General features: G+C 53.5%; 1 protein-coding gene across 1 annotated transcript in view; it reads right to left on the bottom strand.

Annotated features, from left to right (window-relative positions):
- The window catches only part of Prrx2 (paired related homeobox 2), a 37124-nt gene extending 18682 nt beyond the window's left edge, over positions 1–18442 (bottom strand). Inside the window, exon 1 of the mRNA XM_041675092.1 lies at positions 18075–18442. Within this exon, the coding sequence (XP_041531026.1) occupies positions 18075–18318 (244 nt within the window). The 5' untranslated portion in view covers positions 18319–18442. The remainder of the gene's footprint in view (positions 1–18074) is intronic.
- Positions 18443–20167: the final 1725 nt, after the last annotated feature.

The raw sequence follows: 20167 nt of genomic DNA, 5'->3' as shown, positions 1-20167 counted from the left end.
GGTATCATCAAGTCTGAATTGTAGAACAAAACCAATTTGCTGACTTGCAGCGGGTGAGATGTTTGCCAAAGACTGTTTAAACCCCCAGCCCTGAGAGCAGCATGCAGACAGACATTTTCCTACTTTCCAACCGAATTCACCAGCAGGTGCAGAACTGGAAGGACTCATTTTCTCCTTCAGGGTGGGGGTGTGGGAGACAAGGCTGGGTGATAAACCAAACAAGCAACTGACCAGCAGGGACTTGAGAGCCAGGATCATTCTACAAGTTGTCTGTCACTTCTTCAGTCTGGCTCTTCAGAAAGACCACTTTATGTGGTTTCTGGGGAAAACTCAAGTGATCAAGTCTATGTAGCAACCACTAACATTCTGAACACTGCAGAGGGCCCATGGCAGACTGTGGCCACTGGACTCTGTCACCTTGCCTCATTTCCATACCATGCCCATGTTCTGGTCTCTTAGCCTAGCTCCGAAGTTCTCATGGAGGCACAGTTGGTTAGCGCCCTTCTGTACTGAAGGCTGAGAACACCTCTTGAGACTTACAAAATGACCTTGGGTCTTCCTGAGTGCCAGCCCCGGACTGGACCTGACCACCTGCCACTGTAGAGTGTTGAACATCTCCATGGGCTGCAGGGTTACCCCAAAAGCTCCGCTGTGGGTCCTGTGGCCCTACCCTAGACCTCTCTGAGCTAGCCTGGATGTGCCCCATCTTCTTGGCACACCTTTGTTGGAACAACCTGAGTTCAATTCCCAGAATCCACAGTAAAGAATGGAATCAACTGCTGAAGTTCTCCCTTGACCTCCATACACACACACACACACCCATGTTCTCTTTCTCTCTCTCTCTCTCTCTGTCTCTCTCTCTCTCCTTACTTCCCTCTCCCCCCCCCCCAATAATAATAAACCATAATCTGGGATGGGAGCTGGCGCTATAGGTAAGACTGTTCGCTGTGCAAACTTGATCACTTCAGGTGGATCCCTATAGCCCACATAAAAACCCACAAGCACCAGTGTGTTCCTGTAACCCAGCCAGAAGGCCGAGACAGGAGAACTGAGTCAGCGGGGGCCTCACAGGCCAGCTTGGAGTACACAAGAGAGACCCTGCCTCAGCTAGGTGGAAAGGAGAGACCCAACTCCCGAAAGTTGCCCTCTGACCCCCCACATGTGCACCGAAGCATGCGTGTGTCCACATTCACACACATAATTAAACACTTTATTTTGTTTTGTTCTTACTATGAAGCCCTGGTTGTCCTGGAACTCACTATGCAGACAGACTAGCCCCCAACTCAGAAGAATCCTCCTGCCTCAGACTTCCAAGTGCTGAAATTACAGCATGCACTTCCATGTCTGCCACTTTTTTCTTTCAGAGAACAAAAGGCAAATTTATCAGATAGACCGCAAGGGAGCAGAAGTGGGGGGGGGGGGGGGCTGGCAGCAGCAGAACTCCCAGCTGCAAGTTTCTCTCTGGACCCTCTCACTGCCATTTTCAGATGTCACTCTGGCGGCTATCAACTCCAGTGAGCAGAAGAGTCTGTACACACCAACACCTGCATGAGGACAGTCACAACGTCATGAGCTGAGGTAGGCCACTGGCATGTTCTCCGGTGGGTCTTGGACAGCCCATGACAGAGGGCTGTCGCTCACACCGAAAAGGAGGCGCTGTTCTTCCACTTGTTGTGGGGTGCACCCACAATCCCTGCACTGCCAAGGGTCATCCTGGGCTAGAGAGTGTGCTCTAAGCCAGCCTGGGCTACACAGACCATGTCTCAAAACATAAACATAAAAAGTTAGCTGTGGCCTGGTGAGATGGCTGGGTAGGTTAGTAGCCTGAGGACTTGAATTTGATTCTTGGAACCCACATAAACGCAGAAGGAGACAGCACCTATTCCCACAGAATTGTCCTCCTGCCTCCTTACTCTTGATGGGGCACACATACCAACAATAACAATATTTTAAAATTCAAAAGCCGGTCATGGTGGTGGACGCTTGTAATCATAGCACAGAGGAGGTAGAGGCAGGGGGATCATCGTAAGTTTGAGGTCAGCCGGGGTTATATAGCAAGACCTGTCTCAACAAGGAAGAATGCACAGGTCTGGAAATATGGTTCAGCAATTGAGAGTCCTCACAGTTCTTTCAGAGGACCTGAGTTCAGTTCCCAGCAACCATGTCTAGCGACTCCCAGGGCATCTAATTCCAGTTTCAGGGGATCAACACCCCTGGCCTCCAAGGACTCTTGCACACACGTGCAAAACAAACACACATGTACATAAATAAACAAGTAAATCTTTTGAAGAGGAGGAGGAAGACGGCAATGACATCGAAGAAGATGTATATGCATCTTCATATCAGAAAGAGAAGAAAGCCAAATGTGAAAAAGACCCATCCAATCTTCAGTGCAAAATAATATAAAACCATGAAGACCAACCGGGACAGTGGTTCCCTGGAAAGAGGAGAGGGAGGGGAGGACCCTGGGCACAGAGGGTTTCCAGGGCAACTCTGCTAGAATAGCAGACACTGAACAACAACAGGTGGCCCCTTCTGACTGTAGACACAGGGGTGGCGTGTGCCTGTGAAGGTCAGCTGATCATAACTGATGCTCCACCCACCGTGGCAAGGCGTATAGAGGGGGTGAGCAGGAGGGTATTTGGGAAATCGTTCTTTTCTGCTCAGCTTTGTGAAAATTTTAAAACGCCTCTAGAAAAACAAAAAGTCTGCTTGGAAGCCAGTAATCCCAGCACGTGGGAGGCAGAAGCAGGACGGACAGGTGTTTAAGTCCAGCCTGGGCTACATGAGAGACTCTGTCCAAAAGGAAAAGAAAAAAAATCCATTTAAAAGGGGTAAAAAGAGGACTTCTGTCTAGCATTGTAGTTCAGTGGCAGAAAGCTTACCCAGCATGCATGAGGCCGTGGGTTTCATTCCCAGTACACTAAGGGAAAAATTAAAAAAAAAAAAAACAAACCACTCAGGGTTTTCATTACTGTGCAGAAACACCATGACCATGGCAACTCTTATAAAGGAAAACATTTAATTGTGGTGGCTTATAGTCTCAGAGGTTCAGAACATTATCATGGCAGGGAGCATGGTTGGGAGCACGAGCAGAGAGTGCTGCATCCTGCAGGCAACAGGAAGTTGACTGACTCACACTGAGGGAGGCTTGAGCAAAAGAAACCTCAAAGCCCGCCCCCACAGTGTCACACTTCCTCCAACAAGACCACACCTCCTAATAGTACCACTCCCTATGAGGACCGTTTTCTTTCAAAGCACCACAAACAAAACATCACAATATCTTGCCTGACTCCCAGAAGCAGGGACACTAAACTAAAAGGATTGCTACATTTCTGGAGCCTCAGCCCTCCCACCACTGCAGACTCCAAGCTGACGTCATGAGCAGAATTTGAGCCTATAGAAGCCAATGGAAGCCTCCATTCTGTCTAATGCCCTGCACGAGGCTGTCTGTGCCCCTCACCTACCTACAAGGGTCTCCACCAACCCTTCCAGCAAACCCTCAGCCCTTAGGGGGGAAGGCAGGAGAGGGAAGGGGGGAAGGACTGTCCCCAATCAAAACCTATGACAGGTGGTGCTTATTTGCATAATTTGCCCTTTTAAGGGCCTGGCCCCTAAGCTGAGCCCTTTGATTTCATAAGCACATGCCCAACTCCTCTTTAAGCAAGAAACCCCAGCCTCTCTTCTCCAACAATCAATGTTGGAATCTCTCCAGACAGAAGGGGCAGCTGGATGCCACTCAGGTTCTGAGGCTCTGGATGCGCAGGGACCTCTGTCCTGCAGGCCCTGGCATGGCACTGTGAGAACAGAGTGCCCAGCTACCACAGGCTCCTAAGGTTGACCTAGCACAGCCCTGAAGTGATCCATGAGGCCCCTAGCATTGGCAGCTGGGTGTCAGTTTCCTCCCTTCCCTGAGCCATGCATGCAGCCAGAGTGAGAAAGAGCTGGGGAGGACCTGAGCAAATTAGCTTAGGCAAAACCAGAGTGTGTAACTGGGAAATGTGGGCGGGTGGTGTCAGGCATAGCTGGGCCCAGACTTCTATCACGGGCCTTTCTGTCTCTGTCTCTGCCCTTTCCTACAGAGGCAGGTCATACAGACCTGTGTGCAGCCTTGAACAACTGGCTCTCCTGCCTCCACCTCCCGAGTGCTGGTTTTACAGCTGTGTGCTACCACATTCGGCTTATGCTGCGCTAGGGCGGAGCCCAGGGTCTCCTGCATGCTCCACAAGCGCTCTGCCAATGAACACACTATCTCAGTCCTTGAGACAGATTCCGAGTAGTTGTAGATGACACCCTGATCCTGCCTGAGCTACAACATGCTAAGGCCCTTGTCCTCACCCTGATGAAATGAGGGCGGTGTGCCTCCACCCCTAGAACAACCTCTGTATCTGTATCTGTGCAGAACCACACCGGATGGACCCACTTTGGGAATGCTTTCTCCTGGGTGCCCAGCCCTGTCCCTGCCATATGCCAGTTGATGGGTCCCTCTGGTAGCTGCAGGGCATATGGATCTTTGCAGCCTGTCCTGGTAGTAGGGGCCCCTAAGACAGAGACTATTAACTACTGTCACAAAGCAGGGTGCAGCTGAGACTCCATGCCGACCGAGACATCACCCGGAGATCTCACAGTGGCTCTGCAGGCCATGTCATAGGAGCTACTGGAGGGGAGGTAGGGTCACGACCTGAGGTCTGCACCTGGAGCAGGGAACCCTAAGATTGAGCTCCCCCCCCAGGCTTTTGTGTCTATCTGCTGTGCCAGAGGCTGAGGGCAGAACTGGTGACCCTGTAGCTGTCCCCTGGAACAGGCGAAGCTCTCCTGCAAGGGTGGACTCACAGCTGCACCTCCCACATCATCTTGGCCCCCAACCTGCCAGCCAAAGACCAGCTAAACAGACCCTACTCTCCCTGCCCCGCCCCAGGGGTGGGCTGGAGGCAGAGGGACAGTTTTTGCCTTAATATGGAGTTGGTTTGGGTTGGGACACTCCCTCATCCCTATGCTGAGAAGATGAGGGTCCCTTGGGACCAGCAGCTGCCAAGGGCGTGTCTGTGTGCACAAAGAATTCTCTCTTTCCAATGCAGGCGCTGCCAATAACAGTCATGGAAATAAGAATAATGGCAGGTATGGACGCAACAAGCTGCGGGGCACGAGTTCCCTTTATCACAACCCTTACCTCTGGGGCAGGTGTGGCCACCACCTCACCTTTCCCCTGAGGCTCAGAGAGGAAAGCCTCTGGCTCCAAGGAGCCAAACTATACTGGCCTCCCTGGACCTCCTCTTCTGTGGACTTAGACACACAGACAAAGCCCTGGGCCGACAGCCCCTCGGGGAGATACTGCTCTCTGACTCCACCCCCCAATACCCACATCACATCCATCTTCAGAAATTGGGACAGTGGAGGGAGGGTCACTTCAGGTCTCCAGGGTGGCCACCAAGCCGAGAGCTACGACTGAGCTCCCTAGAGACCAGAAGTCTTGTGCGTGTGTGTGTGTGGGGGGGGGGGGGGGCTCTGAACTGATCCGTGTGTGTTGAGGGACACCCTTCCCACACCTACCCTCTTGGGAACAGAGCTGGTCTGGCAAGCCTCCCTGCCTGGCAGAGTTCCCACCTCGCCCATCCATCCCGCCTCAGACCTCACTTTGACATCTGGTTCTGATTTGGAGGTTGCGGGAAAGAGGCAGCCGGGGAAGCCAAGAGTGGGCAAAGGAGGTTCACCTGGCTCTTTCCCTTCCTTCTCTGATGCCCCTACTCTATGCACTCCCTCTGTCATCTGCTCCCCAAACTCTGGAGCTGCTTATCTCTGCAGAGGGCAGCCTGCTCTGGTCACTACTTGGACCCTTGAGTCCTGGGTAAAAAAGGAAGCGGGAGGGGTGGTCAGCACTGCAGTGAATGCAAATACTGCATTGACCAACGGTGCTGGCTCCCCAAGGCATGTATATGGACATATGTGCATGCATATTCTAGACATGGTACAAGGCTTCCTGCAGCTCTGGGGACACACGTCGAACCAAAGCCATCTTATCCACAGATCTGGAAACAGCAATTTATCTCTAATTTGAATTTTTAACCTCAAACACCACATTATAAAAATAATTCTGCTGTATTTTAGGGATGCCATTTGTCATGAAATTAGCTATAGTTACATGGATGCCACGGAGAATAAAGCACCATGCCTCTGTCTGCATGGGAGCAACCAGTAGGCCCCGCCTCAGCCAAGCAAGGGGTTGAAGCTCAACAGCGCTGTCACTTCTGGGGGGACCCGGGCCACAGGACAAGCTAGGCACATCCAGCGAATGTGTCCTGTGGGTGGGGACCCTGGGCTGGAAAGTTAGGCACTAGCAAAGTCACTGGGCAGGTGGTGGGAGCGGGAAACCTCTTCTCGCTCAGCCCCAGTCACCCACAGAGAAGGTCTCCTGGCACCTCTGAGGGTTCCTTATGTGGGGGGCGCCACACTGTCCTCCTGTCTCAGAGCAGGGCCAGGCTGGGCTGGGCTTGTGAGCAGCCCCTCCCAGAAGGCTCAGGGTAACCGTGACACAGCAGCTGTTTCCACATCAGACCTTTGTTAATTATGGGAGTGGTTCCCACACTTCAGACACCCACAAATGTGGGGAGGTATCCCCAATGCACATACATCAAAAGTGGGAATTTTTGATGAGAGAAAATGAGAAATATCCTCTCTGTTCTCTCTCGCAGCATTGAGGGCGGAGGGCAGAAGTCAGGGCCTCAGCCTCTGTCGTAGGAAGGGCTCTACCATGGAGCTACATCTCCAACCCTCTCTCTTCATTTTTATTTTGACACAGGATCTCATAAAATGGCCCACACAAACCTTGAACTCGAAATCCCCAGCCTCTAGAGTAGCTTCCACTACAAGCCTGTATCATCAGCAGGCATGGCTCTAACAATCGCCACTCTTGAAGGATATGCTCTTGGGACATCTTCTGCCTCTTGTTCCTGCTTCGGAGACAGTCAGGCACCTTCCCCACGTAAAGCCTCTGTATCTCTCCTCCCTCCCCCAGCGCCCTCAGGACCCCTCTCTTGCTCCCTCACTCGGCTCTAGGTCGCTTCTGAAATGCTACCCTCCTCCAGAACCAGCTCCCTCAACTGTCCCTGCTGGTGGTAGCCAAGGCAGCGCCTTTACCGCGGGACCCAGCATGGGCTTGGCATGAGTGAGACACCCAAGACAAGCAAGGAACAAGGAACCGGTTACCGAGGCACTGCTCTCACTTCCCCTGCCCTGATATGGAAACTAGACCCCTCCCCATCCCCCTGCCAAATCTGCAACCCCAGCAACAGTTTTCTTTAAATAACAAACCTGCTTTCAGCTGCTGTTAGATCTGGGCCTTCTCTTTTTCCCTTCCCAAAGAAACCAGAGTGGCAGTTTTTACTTGTTGTCTTCCGTAATTTCCTGCTTAGAGGTAAGACACTCTCCTCCCTGGGTTGTGGTGCCCAGGGAACCAGCTCTGCGGGAGAGGCTGGCCTCCCAATTAAAATAGGTTGTCTCAAGAAATTCACTACCCCTTTCCTCCAGTTCTGTACACCCCCAGCCCCAGCCAGGTCCAGCCGGGGAGTCTAGTGAATCTCTCGAAAGCAGATTCTTGGTGAAATGAGGGCAGATAGAAATCCAACCCCGACGGGGCCTGGGCAGCATCAAAAAGAGGATGTTGTAGCAACCTGGCCATCGGCAGCCATGCACAGAGGGACATGGCCACTGCGGTCCCTAGGAAGAGATACTGAAGTCACTTTGGGTCCCTGAGCTGTGAGTTGGGGGACAGTGCTCCACCTCACCACAGGCTGCCAGGACAAACCAGCCATGGGCAGAGTGGCAGGGAATCTACGCTACCCCCTGCTGGACTCCAAGCCCTCAGGGGAAACATATGGCCAGCTCACTGGCATGTAGCAACAAGGTGCCTGTGTGCAGAATGAATAAATGATCAAATAGGTGAATGCCACCTAGCTTTCTTTTTTATTTTATTTAGTTTTTGTATGGGTACTCTGCATGTATACTTACAGGCCAGAAGAGGGCGCCAGAACCTACTACAGATGGTTGTGAGCCACCATGCGGTTGCTGGGAACTCAGAACTTCTGGCAGAGCAGCCAGCTCTTCACCTCTGTGCCATCTCTAGCTTTCTTAAATGAGAGGGCAGAGCTGATTGTGGCAAGGGAGACACAGTCTCGCATCATTGTCTCTCAGAGGATGGCAGAGATTTTTTGTGTGGTTTGGTCACGAAGGGAAGGGAAGCAAGGTGCCAGCATGCAGCTAGTGCTGGCATGTTCCCGGCCCTTTTCTTCTTGGTGTGGGATGCGGGCCTTCCTTCTCCACATTTGAGCTGTGTGGCTCAGACTTACGATTCTGGAGGGTATGTGGCCTCTTGGCCCCCAACTTTCAATGGTGCGTGCAGCAAAGGACCTCTCCGGCTTCTGGGGACCAGAGCTGGTGGTTGAGGGAGTTTTTGCAGGGCATCTAGCTTCTATAGGGGCAGGAGATTCATTCTCCCTCTCGCTCTGAAGACTAGGCTGGCCGAGTGTGTGCGCGCCAGTGCGCGCGTGTGTGTGTACACGTGTGTGTGTGTGTGTGTGTGTGTGTGTGTGTGTGTAAGGGGGTAGCAGGAAGTCCTCTGAGCAATGCGGCAACATCACACCGCTGGCCCAGGGCCTGGGCCAGGACTCAGACGGGGTCTGTAATTGTAGTTCTCTGAACCCATATCGCTCCTAAATGTCAGGGTTGTGGTGCCTGTCAGCCAGTGGCCCCACCTCCTTACATACAGACCCTCAGATTACAAATCCTTATCAGTGAGAAGGGAGGGTGAACAGCTAAGCCTGAAAGATACAAAGAAAAGGAGCGGGATCTTGGTCTCACGGGTGTAGGATGAGGTCAGGCAGGGATGCCATAACCTGCACCCTGCTTACTGGGTGCCCACTGGCTAGACCAGCCACTGGCAGCCCATCTTGAGAGCATTAGGGCTGCTGTGAACAGATGTTTTCTGTTACGTGTTATTTGTTAGTCTAATGAAAGGAGGTGCGCTGGCTTTCAAGACCTCGCTGGTCTGCGGGGGTTTTATGTGGGAAGCCTTCGCAGAGCTCTGGCGGCGGGAAGGCTGCAAGGCCCCTGCCAGGCGCACCCGCCCCGCGGCTCTGCTTTGATTCCGAGGTTTGCAGCCATCCGAGTGGTAATTCCAGCCCTGGTTAAATGTCATTTTTAATAACGCCATCCCTGGCATGTGAACGGTTGCGCCCAAGGCAAGAAGGGAGGCTGGCATGGGGGAACAGTAGTGGGGAGGACAGACAGGGAGGAGGGGGTCGAGGGGCTGATGAACAAAATCTGGAAAGAAATGGCTATCCCACTGGGGACTGCAGATACTCATGCCCAGGGACGGCCCCACTCCCCACCCCCTGCCAGGAGAGCCACAGGAGGTGTGATGGGCAAGACAGGGAGGGTAGCAGAGAAGCGGGTCTCAGGATGACGGGCCACAGAGTGCCAGAAGTGATAAGGTTCTAACTGAGCCCAGCTGGGCCCTGGGCACCACAGCAGGAGGTGGGAGCACAGTCAGGACACTGAGGGTGGGGATCCATCCAGGACTCTGGCCCATCACAGCTTTATCCCAACCTCTTAGGGTGCCTCGGGCAATGCCAAACACAGCAGGCAGATAAAAGCAGCTATCCCGGCTAGCTCTTGGAACCCTTTCTCGTGCAGTCACCCCCCAGATCCTCCGACTTCATGTTTCCATGGCACCCTATGCAAATGCTCCATCACCAAGAGGGCTGTTTCTCAATCAGGAAACGGAAGTGATAAGACGCAATTGGCTCTGGACGATCAGTCATTAGCAGGGTACCAAACTCATCTGGGGGCCGGGGCTGTATCTCAATTGGTGGGTGCTCTGCCTAGATGCACAAAGTCCTGGGTTCAATCCAGGACTGGGGTGGGGGAAGCAGGAGGATGAACAAGCATTCATCATCATCCCTGGTTATATAATGACTTCCAGTCCAGCCTGGGCTACACAAGATCATGGTCCTAAAAACTAAATCAAATTAAAATAAGCGCAAAGTCTTGCAGAGAGGAGACTTTTGCATGCAGGGACCAGGGACTCTGATTCCCAAGTCTGTAATTACATTTCAACCAGCTTCCCAGGTGAGCGCTGGAATCTCATCAAATATGGCCCGAAACAGATGGTACAGCTACCATTTCATACACAGGATGCAGAGTCCAGGCTCAGAGGCAGTGCTGGGTAGGATCAAGTGGACACTCTGATTTTCTGGCCCCTGTCTAGGGCCCCTCTTACATCTTCTTGGGCAGCAATGTCACAGAGACGACATGCTCTCACCGCCACATTCTGAGCTACAGAGGAGTTTGTTCTGCTCTGGGATCAGAGGGAAAAGTGTCCAGGCCACCCAGTCCCCAAGCCTGACGCTCCTCTGCTGTCTTCCACCGGGCTCTTCTTTGAGGACCACCTCCCAGGCCTCAGCTCGGCCCCTACCTCTGCTTACCCTTTTCTACCACTAAAGCCTAAAGATATCCTGGCTGCCCATCCCACACACAGGCGAGCAGAATCCATCTTAAAGAAAGCCCCAAGCTAATCTCTTCCAGAGCATGCTTCATTTTTAGGGCACAATAAAAAATATCATTACCCATAAAGGGCCCCATGTGGATGGCATCCTGTCATCGCCGCCACCCCACCCCCTCCTGAGAGTCAGTCAGGGAACAAACAGATGTGGGAGGAACCCAAGCTACAGGCAAGCAGGACACCGGTGTACTCAGATCTCTGGGGAGAATGGAGAAGCAGAGGTCACAGCCTAGGGGTTTCTCTGCTGTGCTTGGTAGACCAGTAAGCCATGGAGACTGTGGCCTCTTATGTGGCAGCAGGAAGCTATTCCTCTCAGTCTGACAAACCTTGCCCTCTCTGATAAATCAGTGGGTGCCAATGGTGCCCAGTCTGTGGCCCTGACCACCATAAGAGGATATGGAGGCATGCCCACCCACCCCTAGGCTCTCTCTGAACAGGAAGCCCCACAACTCTCTCCTACTCAACACCTCATAAGAGCACTTAACCCTCGGCCCATGTAGCCAGCCAGGTAGCTCTGCCACTCTATGGGGACCAGAGCCAGCCTCGTCCAAAAAGCCTGGTAGGATTATTTGGGCCCGCTGGAGCCTCACCGTGGGTGTGTGAGCATGCACACACCAGGTGGGGCATGTGTGTGCGGGTCTGTGTGTCACTCTGCGACTGTGAGTCCATGACAGGCAGCTCACCATGTGGTCCCCAAATGCTAGCAGGTGACAACGTTCTCACCCCTAAGCTACAACAGAGAAAAATGGAAAGGCAGTTGGTAAATTTCTGTTAGCTGGGGAACTCTCTCTACTGTAAGCAAAAGGCTCATTCCCTGATGGAAAGACGATGCTTTGGGAGGACGGATGCTGGAGTCAGTCTTTTCTGCTCCATCTGCTCTAAGTCAGCTCCCAAGAGCATGGCTGAAGGACCGGATATGTGGGCAGGCCAAAGGTGGGTGGATTGGGTTGATGGACAGGAACTGGGGAGCTGGGAGGGGGACCTCCTGCCACGTTCCTGAACTGGAACTCTCTACAGCTGTCTTGGGTCTGTGTCTGGAGATAGGTGTTGGGAAAGGAAGAGACAGGAGAAGGAGGTTCCCACTTTCTCATCCCTAAACTCCCCCAAAGCCGGGCAGCCATCACCCTCCCTCATGCCCATGTCACAAGCTTGGATGTGCTCCGTTCTCTTTCCCTACCCGGACTACCTCATGGCCTCCGAGTATATCCACACCGGTCAGGAGATGTGAGGCAGCCCTGGGCCTGCATCTCAGTACCTCCAAGGCAAGAAGGATGATTTGGGACTGATCAAGGGCTTTGGGACAAGACACACCCAGGTTGGAATCTCATGTAGGACTAGTGTGACCAACGCTGTTACATAGATGGTCTTCTCTGAGCCTCCATTTTCCTCTCTATAAAATGGGGGTAACCAAAGGACCCATGTCACAGGACTGGAGGGAAGTCAAGGCAGGTGAGAACCCTGCCAACACACAGCACTTGCCTCCACATAGTCCTGCTTGCCGTCTCTCAGCCTCCCAACCAGGCATCCAACAGAATCTGCCCCACTGTGGATTCAGGGTTTCATGTAGCCCAGGCTAACCTTGAACTCACTATGTAACTGAGAATGACCTTGAACTCCTGATCCTCCGGCATCCACTTCCCTGATGCTATGATTACAAGTGTGCACCCAACTCGGTTCTACGTGGTGCCTGGGATTTAATGGGAGCTTTGTGCTAAGCAAGCATGCTACTCACTAAGTTCCATCCCCATTCCCCTAGGATTCCTTCGTTATGACATTTTCAGGAATACATCAGCTTCCCTTAAGTCACCTCAAGTCTGCCTCCACCTGGAGTCAGCCACACTTCTTTGGAATGGAGGCATCATGAAGCCACAGAGTTCTTCCTGGTCTTCCCTGACATCTTCCCTGACTCACTCCCTCCCTCCCTCCCTCCCTCCCTCCCTCCCTCCCTCCCTTCCTTCCCTATAAACCAGGCTGGCCTCGAACTCACAGAGATCCTCCTGCCTCTGCCTCCTGAGTGCTTGGATTAAGGGCGTGCGTTGCCACCACCCCTGGCTGACATCCACCCTTTCTATCCAAGTGCTCAGAAACCCCGTACTGCACATAGGTCCCTACTCATCGGTCCTCCAGTCTCGTCCCCACCTCCTCACCCCTTCAGCTCCCAAGCCTCATAGCCAGTCTCCCCAGCACCCATGGAGCTCCTATTCCTAGCTTCTCCCACCTACATACTGGGCTGTGTTGGAGAAAAAAATGCCTGAACTTAGAATCCCAATGCCAGCCGGACATCTGTCCCAGCTGTGACCAACCTTGGGCAGGTGATTCCACCTCTCTGGACCTTCAAATTATGAGAACCATAAGCCCTGTAAATATCTCAAGGAGCTGCCTGGAAACTCTGCATTGAGTGAGCACCTACTACATGTCACAGAACTGCTTAGGACTTGCTCCACCCCCATAAGGAACACCCCTTGTTCCCATTCTACAGATGACAGGCTGGCAAGATGGCTCAGTGGGTTAAAGTGCTCGCTTATGAACCCGCCAACCTTAGTTCAATGTCCAGACTGGTTTGATGTCCATATTGGTTCCTAGAATGCACAGTGAAAGGACAGATCCAGCTCTCTAAAGTTGCCCTTTGACCTCCACCCAAGAGCCATCACACACACACACACACACACGCACACACGCACACACGCACACATGCGCACACACACACACACACACACACCAATAACAACAACAACAACAACAACAAATGAATTAAGGTGCAAGCCCACTTTGCAGACTGCTGCACTCAGGGTTCAGCTAGACCTTGAGGGTGGCTGTGAAGAGGTCAGACCGAGGCACCAGGCAGTGTTTCCAGCACCACCCCTAGGAGTTCCTAGATGGAGGAGGATGAGCACCCTGAGTCTAGTGAGGTGCTGTTCCTGAAGGTGAAGACAAAGGGGGCTGATCCCTGTCCCAGCTGCCCTGACAGTCCGCTTCAAGTCCCTCTCCACACTCTGGGCACACACGAGGCAACCTCTTCTCCTGCCTGAGGTCCTAGGTACCAGGCCCAGCTCAGGGCTGTGTCCCCAGGAACAACGACCACAGGACTTCTCTAGCTTGGACAGAACTATGGGGAGGGACCCCACAGCTATCCGTGTGCATCACCCACTCATGGTTCCAGTGGGGTCCCAAAGGAGATGGTGACTTGTCTGGAGTCACTCATGGGAAGAGCAGTGAAGGCCGGGAGCTGGACTCGGGTGTTGTCGTCCCGATCCTGTACTTTCTGAGTGCAGTCCTTCGGGAAATGGAAGAATGGCAGAGGGGGGGAGAGCAGCCTCAGAGCAAGCTCTCCTCTCAAAGGCACGTGCAAGCATATACAGAAGGAATGTTGTATACATAATAAATAAATAAATCTTAAAAAAAGCTACAGAGAAACCCTGTCTCAAAAATCCAAAAAAAAAAACAAACATGTGTATTAATTATGAATTACCACATAACCTAATAATTCCATGAGAAGTACAGAGGCCTTTGCAGGTTTACCCATGCTCAAAGAAGCACGGCCCATAATCACCGTCCACTGTCAAGTGGACAAGTGAACTACAGTCCAGCCACACAGTGAAACACCATTCAGCCCTGTAAAGGACAGGAGTTTGAACCTATGGCACATGGGTGAACTCAGAACGAAATAACCAGACACAAAGGGACAAACACTGTAGAGGGACCTCATGTGGTCAGGTTCATGGGAAAGTAAAATGGGGACCGGACTACAGGGGAGCTGGGTGTGGCAGAAAGGGACTTCTGCAGTACAAGGATATTCCTGGACTGTGCACTTACAAGTGGGCCATGGTAAATCCCAGACTAGCCATGTGTTAGCACAGCAAAGATGAACTGAAGATGGGGCACGCTCCGTGCCTACAACCCCAGTACTCGGGGTGGAGGAAGAGGATAAGGAATTCAAGGCTAATCTCAGTTATGTCGCAAGTTTGAGGCCAGCCTGGGTGACATGAGACAGTCAGAAAACCAAAATGACAATGAAATGAAAACTGATAGATTGGAAGTCTATCATCTCTGAAACCCAGTGATTCCTCAGCACTTCCAGCTGGCCCTTTGTCCCGTTTAGCACAGAGAAGGTGCAGGTCCCCCCAGTTACCAGCAGCCACTCAGCTTAGAAGGGCCCAGCTCCCCCAGGACCTTATCGGATTGCAGGTGTCCCATCACCTAAAATGTACCCACACAACCCTTGTGAGATCCACTTAGTCTCCCTGGCAACCCAGCATCCTAAGCTTCTCCAAACAGGTACCAGCACCAAGCAGGGCCCAGCCTGCCCTGACTCAGGCCTCTCTGCCTAGCTCCTGGGGCCATGTTTATTTTCTCAGCGTGTCCATGGCCTGGTTTCCGCCTTGTCCACAGGAGGGAATGCTTTCAAGAAACTCGAGGTTATTAATGTGGTTTCTTTTGTTGTATGCCATCGCAAAGGCAGAGAACGAGGGTTTATTTTCCTAACGTGCTTGGCATAGCTCAGCATTTGGTTCGGGAGGAACTTGAGACCCCGGTTTGTTCTGAGTCACTAGCGAAGCCTCAGCCTACTCAGCCAGTTCTGTGGGGAGCAAGGGCTTGGAATGTCATTGGCAGACATGGGCTGGGGCTACCAGTGACTTTCAAAAAACAGAAGGATTTTAGTTTGTTGCTCAATTGGTTGGTTTGGCTTGGTTTTTTTAACTGTCAGGATGAAAACAAGAGTTCTCTCTCCCCCCACCAGTAACCTGTATGTTTCTACTAGGGGGCATCTCCACCCTGCGGAAGCCACAGGAGATTGGCTTTCAAGAGTGCTTGTGCCCTGGAGGTGCCGAAGGCTCAGGATTGGAGTTAAAGCACAGCCCGCTGCCCACATGTGCTGCCCTAGGGGGGAGTCCTGGCACCCCAAGGTCTGTCTATTTTCCTCCCATCTTTCCATGCCCCCCGCCTTCCTCTCTTCTAGTGCTTGGGATGGAGCCAGGGCGTTGTGTACTCCGGGCCTCTAAGCTCCTCCTCCACCTGGTACCCTCTTTCCACCAGTTCCAGCCATTCAGGCTGGGCTCAGAGGGATGTGGAAAGGACAGGTCCCTTCTTCCTACTCTTTAGAGGCCTTGGGACTGTGAAACCAAACCATGGATGCGGAAAGGGACAATTAACCAAGGGGACGACAGGAAGTCGCCTCAGCCTCTCCTTCCTCTACTTTCTGTCTGTAGACTCCAACCCAGAGGGACACTTGGCATGGTACCCCTGAACCACTGCTGTCCCAGGAGCAAAGGCTGGCTATAATTTCCAAGACAAGGAGTGATTTCTGGAGCCCAGTCTTGGATCTCCCACCTGACCCCACACCCAGCATGTCCTATGTCCTCAGACACCCCAGTGTGCAAGAAGCTGCACCCCAGGAAAAGTCTGGCAGCTCTCATGAGTTTGGCCAGATACCAAGGCCACAGGGGACACCCACTACCCACCCAGCTTCCTAGAGCTGCCAATGGCACCATCTGGGTACTCACACACTAGCTGACACTGGCAATCTGGATTCTCCGGGGTGTGCGTGGGGAGGGGCACCCATTTAGGGACCTTGTAGACCGGTGGTTCTCAACCCTCCAACACTGCAACTCTTTAATACAGTTCCTCATGTTGTGGTGACCCCGACCATTAAATTTTCGTTGCTATTTCATAACTGTAATTTTGCTACGATATGAATCATCACGTAAGTATTTTTGGAGATAAAAGTTTGGTGAAGGGTTCATAACCCACAGACTGAGAATCTCCGTGGTCGGCTATGTGACAAAGAAATCAGAGCTTGTACTGCCTGTCTCCTACCAGGGCCAGCATCTCCGTCCTCTTATACCAGAATGCCAGTGTTCTCTCCTTCGTCCCCATCACCTTGATTTTATTCTTCCCTTTGTCCCATGCCACAGCCTCAGTCACCAAGCTGAAACCAGAGACCACAGAGCATATCACACTTCACTTTTCTTCTGGCCGGAACTGGCCCCCTTCCCTCTACTTTTCCATCCAGGATCTAAAACCCGACTCCCGGGACTGTCAGCTCACTCATCATCCATCACCCAACACCCGAGGGAAGAGAGCGGCCGGGCCCCTGCGAATGGTGGGAAGTGGTCACCAGCACCAAAGGCAGGGGCCTCCTGGGGCTGAGCGCCATGCATGGCTGCCCAACCCGGTCTGGACACAGTGGATGTTATCAGGCGGTTTTTCCTGGATGTCCCAGGACACACATGTTCACAGGCTTGGTTTCAGAGAGTGCCACCGTCACCTCTGGCTTCCCAGCTTGCCTGAGTACCCCTCCCCACCCTGAGCCTAGGACAGGAAGTGAGTGTTTAGGGTGGGAGGGGAGGTGGGGAGATGCCAACTCCTCTCTCATCACCTCTACACACACTGGGGATCTATAGACAGTCAGGTGTCTCAGCACAGCCAGCAGGGCAGTAAAGTCCCAGAGCTAGGGGACAGAGGTGTTAGCCTCAGAAACCCCTCTCCAGCACCTAGGTGATTTTGGTGATTCTGGCCATCCTCCCGCCCTGCTCCTCACCTACAGGATCCAGACTGGGACTTTTGTGTCATTGGAATCCTTCATTCCCAGTCGCCCCTCCCCCAAGCCTAGCCCCACATCTTTATTTCCCACCAACTTCTCCACCTTTTTTGAAAAACAGAGCTGAAGACGCTACAATCCTGTGTGATTGTGTGTGTGTGGGGGGGGAGGGGTATTTGGATGGGTTGTTTGTTTTTAAAGCCCCTTCCAGATGACCTTTAACCTTTGCAGGGGAAACAGGCCTAGCTGGGTATCCTCCTCTGAGAATTCCTCCACCCCAAACCGAACCGAAGGGTGTGGTTGTGCAGGCAGGCCCACCCCACAAACCATAAGACCTGTCTTAGCTCAGAGGGGCTGAACCGAGTTTGACTCAGTGACTTGACCTTTTCACAGCCTCAGTTTCCCCAACAGCACCAGCTTCTGAGGGTAGGTGGGTATGGGATGCAAGGGCAGCGAGTTTTCATGAAGTCACACGACTGTAAGTGGATCTGATTCAAAGAGGGTCCCCTCCGAAGGAGGTGATTTTGAGACAACAGCAGCTCACCACTGGGCAGTACCTTCTGGGACTGTAGCTCCCATTGTGAACAAGTCAGCAGCTGGGATCCCGCAGGTAGCGGGTTCCTGGAGCTGGGGCCCACAGCCACAGTATCGCAAACCGTGTGTCCCACACCCCAGTTCCACGGTCGGGGTCCCGCAGCTCAGGGATCCTGTAAGCCACGGGTCTCTGTAGCTTCGATCTCGCAGCTGGGGGTGGGGGTCCCAGTATCCGAGGGTCCCATAATCTTACAAGCCGAATATTCCTCAGAGTCTGGATCCCCACAGTCAGTCAGTCCCTCCGCCCACCCCGGAGTCCCGCAGCCCGGGGATCCCGCAGCCAGGGAGCCCCCCTGCCCGAGTTTCTCAGGGAAGGGATCCCGGTAGCTCCCAGTCCCGCAGCCCAAGTCTGCAGCCCCCCGGCTGGTTCCCACGCCGCACACTCACCGTCCTGCGGCGCCGCCTCGCTGCCGCTGCTGCCCCCGGACGGCTCGCGCGTCGCTCCCTCCCGCGCCTCGGGCCCCGCCACCGGCCCGGCAGCCCTGCGCCCGGCCGCCGCCACCTCCTCCAGGTCCAGGAGATGGCTCACCGAGAAGTTCTTGCGCGCCTGGGCGCAATCACCGGGTGCGGGCGGGGGCACCGGGCCGGGCGCCGGCGGGTCCAGGGCGAAGGCGGCGGCCGCGCTGTCCATGCCCCGGCCGCGCCTCTGCCGGCCGCCGCCGCCTCCCGTTGCTCGCCGCGCCCGCGCTCAAGTCCGTCGGTTGGGGACGCGAACTTTCTGCCCTCCCCTACTGGCGGACCGCTCGCTAGCCAGCGGCCCGGTCCACACGCCCCTTCTCGGGGCGGACCTCGCCCCCCCTCGCCGGCTCTCCTCCCCGCGTCCTGCGCCGTCCGGCGGGAGGCGGGGCCAGGACGAGGTCCTCGGACTCCCAGACTTAGTTTAGGGTGGCCGAGTCCCGCAGGGGGTGTCTCTTTAAATCCCCCAACCAGGGTTCCCGGAGGAGACGGGTGGGGAATCCGTCTCTGTATGTTGCATGGGGCATGGATGCGGGGGTGGGGGTGGAGAACACTCCAAGAAAGTTGACGGATCCGCTCCCGTCCTGTCCACTTCTCCTCAGAAAGGGTCTCATATATTCCAGATTAGCCTTAAATTTACTACGTAGCCAAGAACGGCCTTGAACGCTTCCCAGCTTCTCCCTCACTGTCCCCACCCTAATGGAAAGAATCAGAGGTTTTTGAGGACCACCCTGTTTCCTCCACGCTGAAAGGAAGGTTCTGAGACGGAGGCCAATGCCATTTCTCTCATCTCCCAGTGGGTGACACTTTTGCGCCTGTCCCCAGCATTCCCCTTACGGAAAACAAAGCTGGGAGGGGTGAGTTTCCCTGCTGGGGTGCACAAGGGAGAGATTCAGCAAGCCGGACAGATGAGAGGTGGGGGTGGCAGGGCAGACAAGGTCTATCTTTTAACTTTTTCAAGAAAGCCCAGAAAAATGGCACTGGGTGAGAATAGTGGAGACTCTCAGTACTCCAGATACTCGGAGTCTTACCCCAAGACCGTCCTGCTCTTCTGTACCCTTGCTACCGTCAGAGAGACGTGAAATCTTAGCACCAAACAAAAACTCACCAGGAGGTCTGGAGGAGGGAGTGTCAGGAAACCCTCCCAAGATTCGCCTCCAAGGACACCATGAGACTCTGACCCACCCACGTGGCACCCTGGGTCTCTGCCCACGGATTCAGGGGGAATGTAGCAAAGGGTCTGATGGATGATCTATCTTCCATTCCATTGCATGACAGACGGGACGGGAAGCAGGAAGCCAAGGGCTCCTTCTAGAGCTTGGGAGAACTACTAAAAATCACTCTGTCCAAGCTGTTGCAGGCCCAGAGCCCAAATGTGCCCCGTTAGGGTCTGAAGGAACACTGTGGCCACTGAGGCATCCTTCACCTATTCATGAAGTCACCGTTCTGAGCATGTGGGGCAGTGATGACCTGCATCAGTGCACCATGGAGATGCTCTGGTTCCAGCCCCGAGTTCAGTGTTTGAACCCCCAGCAAGCAGCTTAGCCAAACAAGCTGTTGAGAGGAGTGAAGAAGTGGGAATGAGAACTGGGGAGATGGCTGGGTTGGTGAAAATGCTTGCAGTGCAAGCACGGAGATTCAAAACCCCAGTCAGGGCCAGATTAGGGCAGCACCTGCAACTCCAGGCCTCCTACAGCAAGATAGGAGGCAGAGAGCTGGAGAAAGATGGCTCCGCGGTTGAGAGTGTTTACCGCTTTTACGGAGAGCAGGCAAGATTTATGTTGGGCAGCTAACAATTACTTGTAATTCCAGCTCCAGGGGGATCCAACTCCTCTAGTTCTCCACAGGCACCAGCTCTTACATGACAGACCCACACAAGACACAGAGACACATAATTAAAACATGAAATAACTCTGTTTTAGAAAGATTAAAAAGAAATAAAAACATGGAAAGTAGAGATGGGAGAATCCCAGAAGCTCCTGGGCCAGCTAGCTCTATGCTGATGAGGAGAGGCTGTGTCTCAA

The sequence above is a fragment of the Microtus oregoni genome, unplaced genomic scaffold (assembly GCF_018167655.1).
Source record: "Microtus oregoni isolate MIOR12 unplaced genomic scaffold, Mior012 000025F_ref0000491, whole genome shotgun sequence".
NCBI lineage: Eukaryota > Metazoa > Chordata > Mammalia > Rodentia > Cricetidae > Microtus > Microtus oregoni.
The sequence above is the reverse complement of the archived record's forward strand: the minus strand, read 5'-3'. Positions and strand labels throughout refer to the sequence as shown.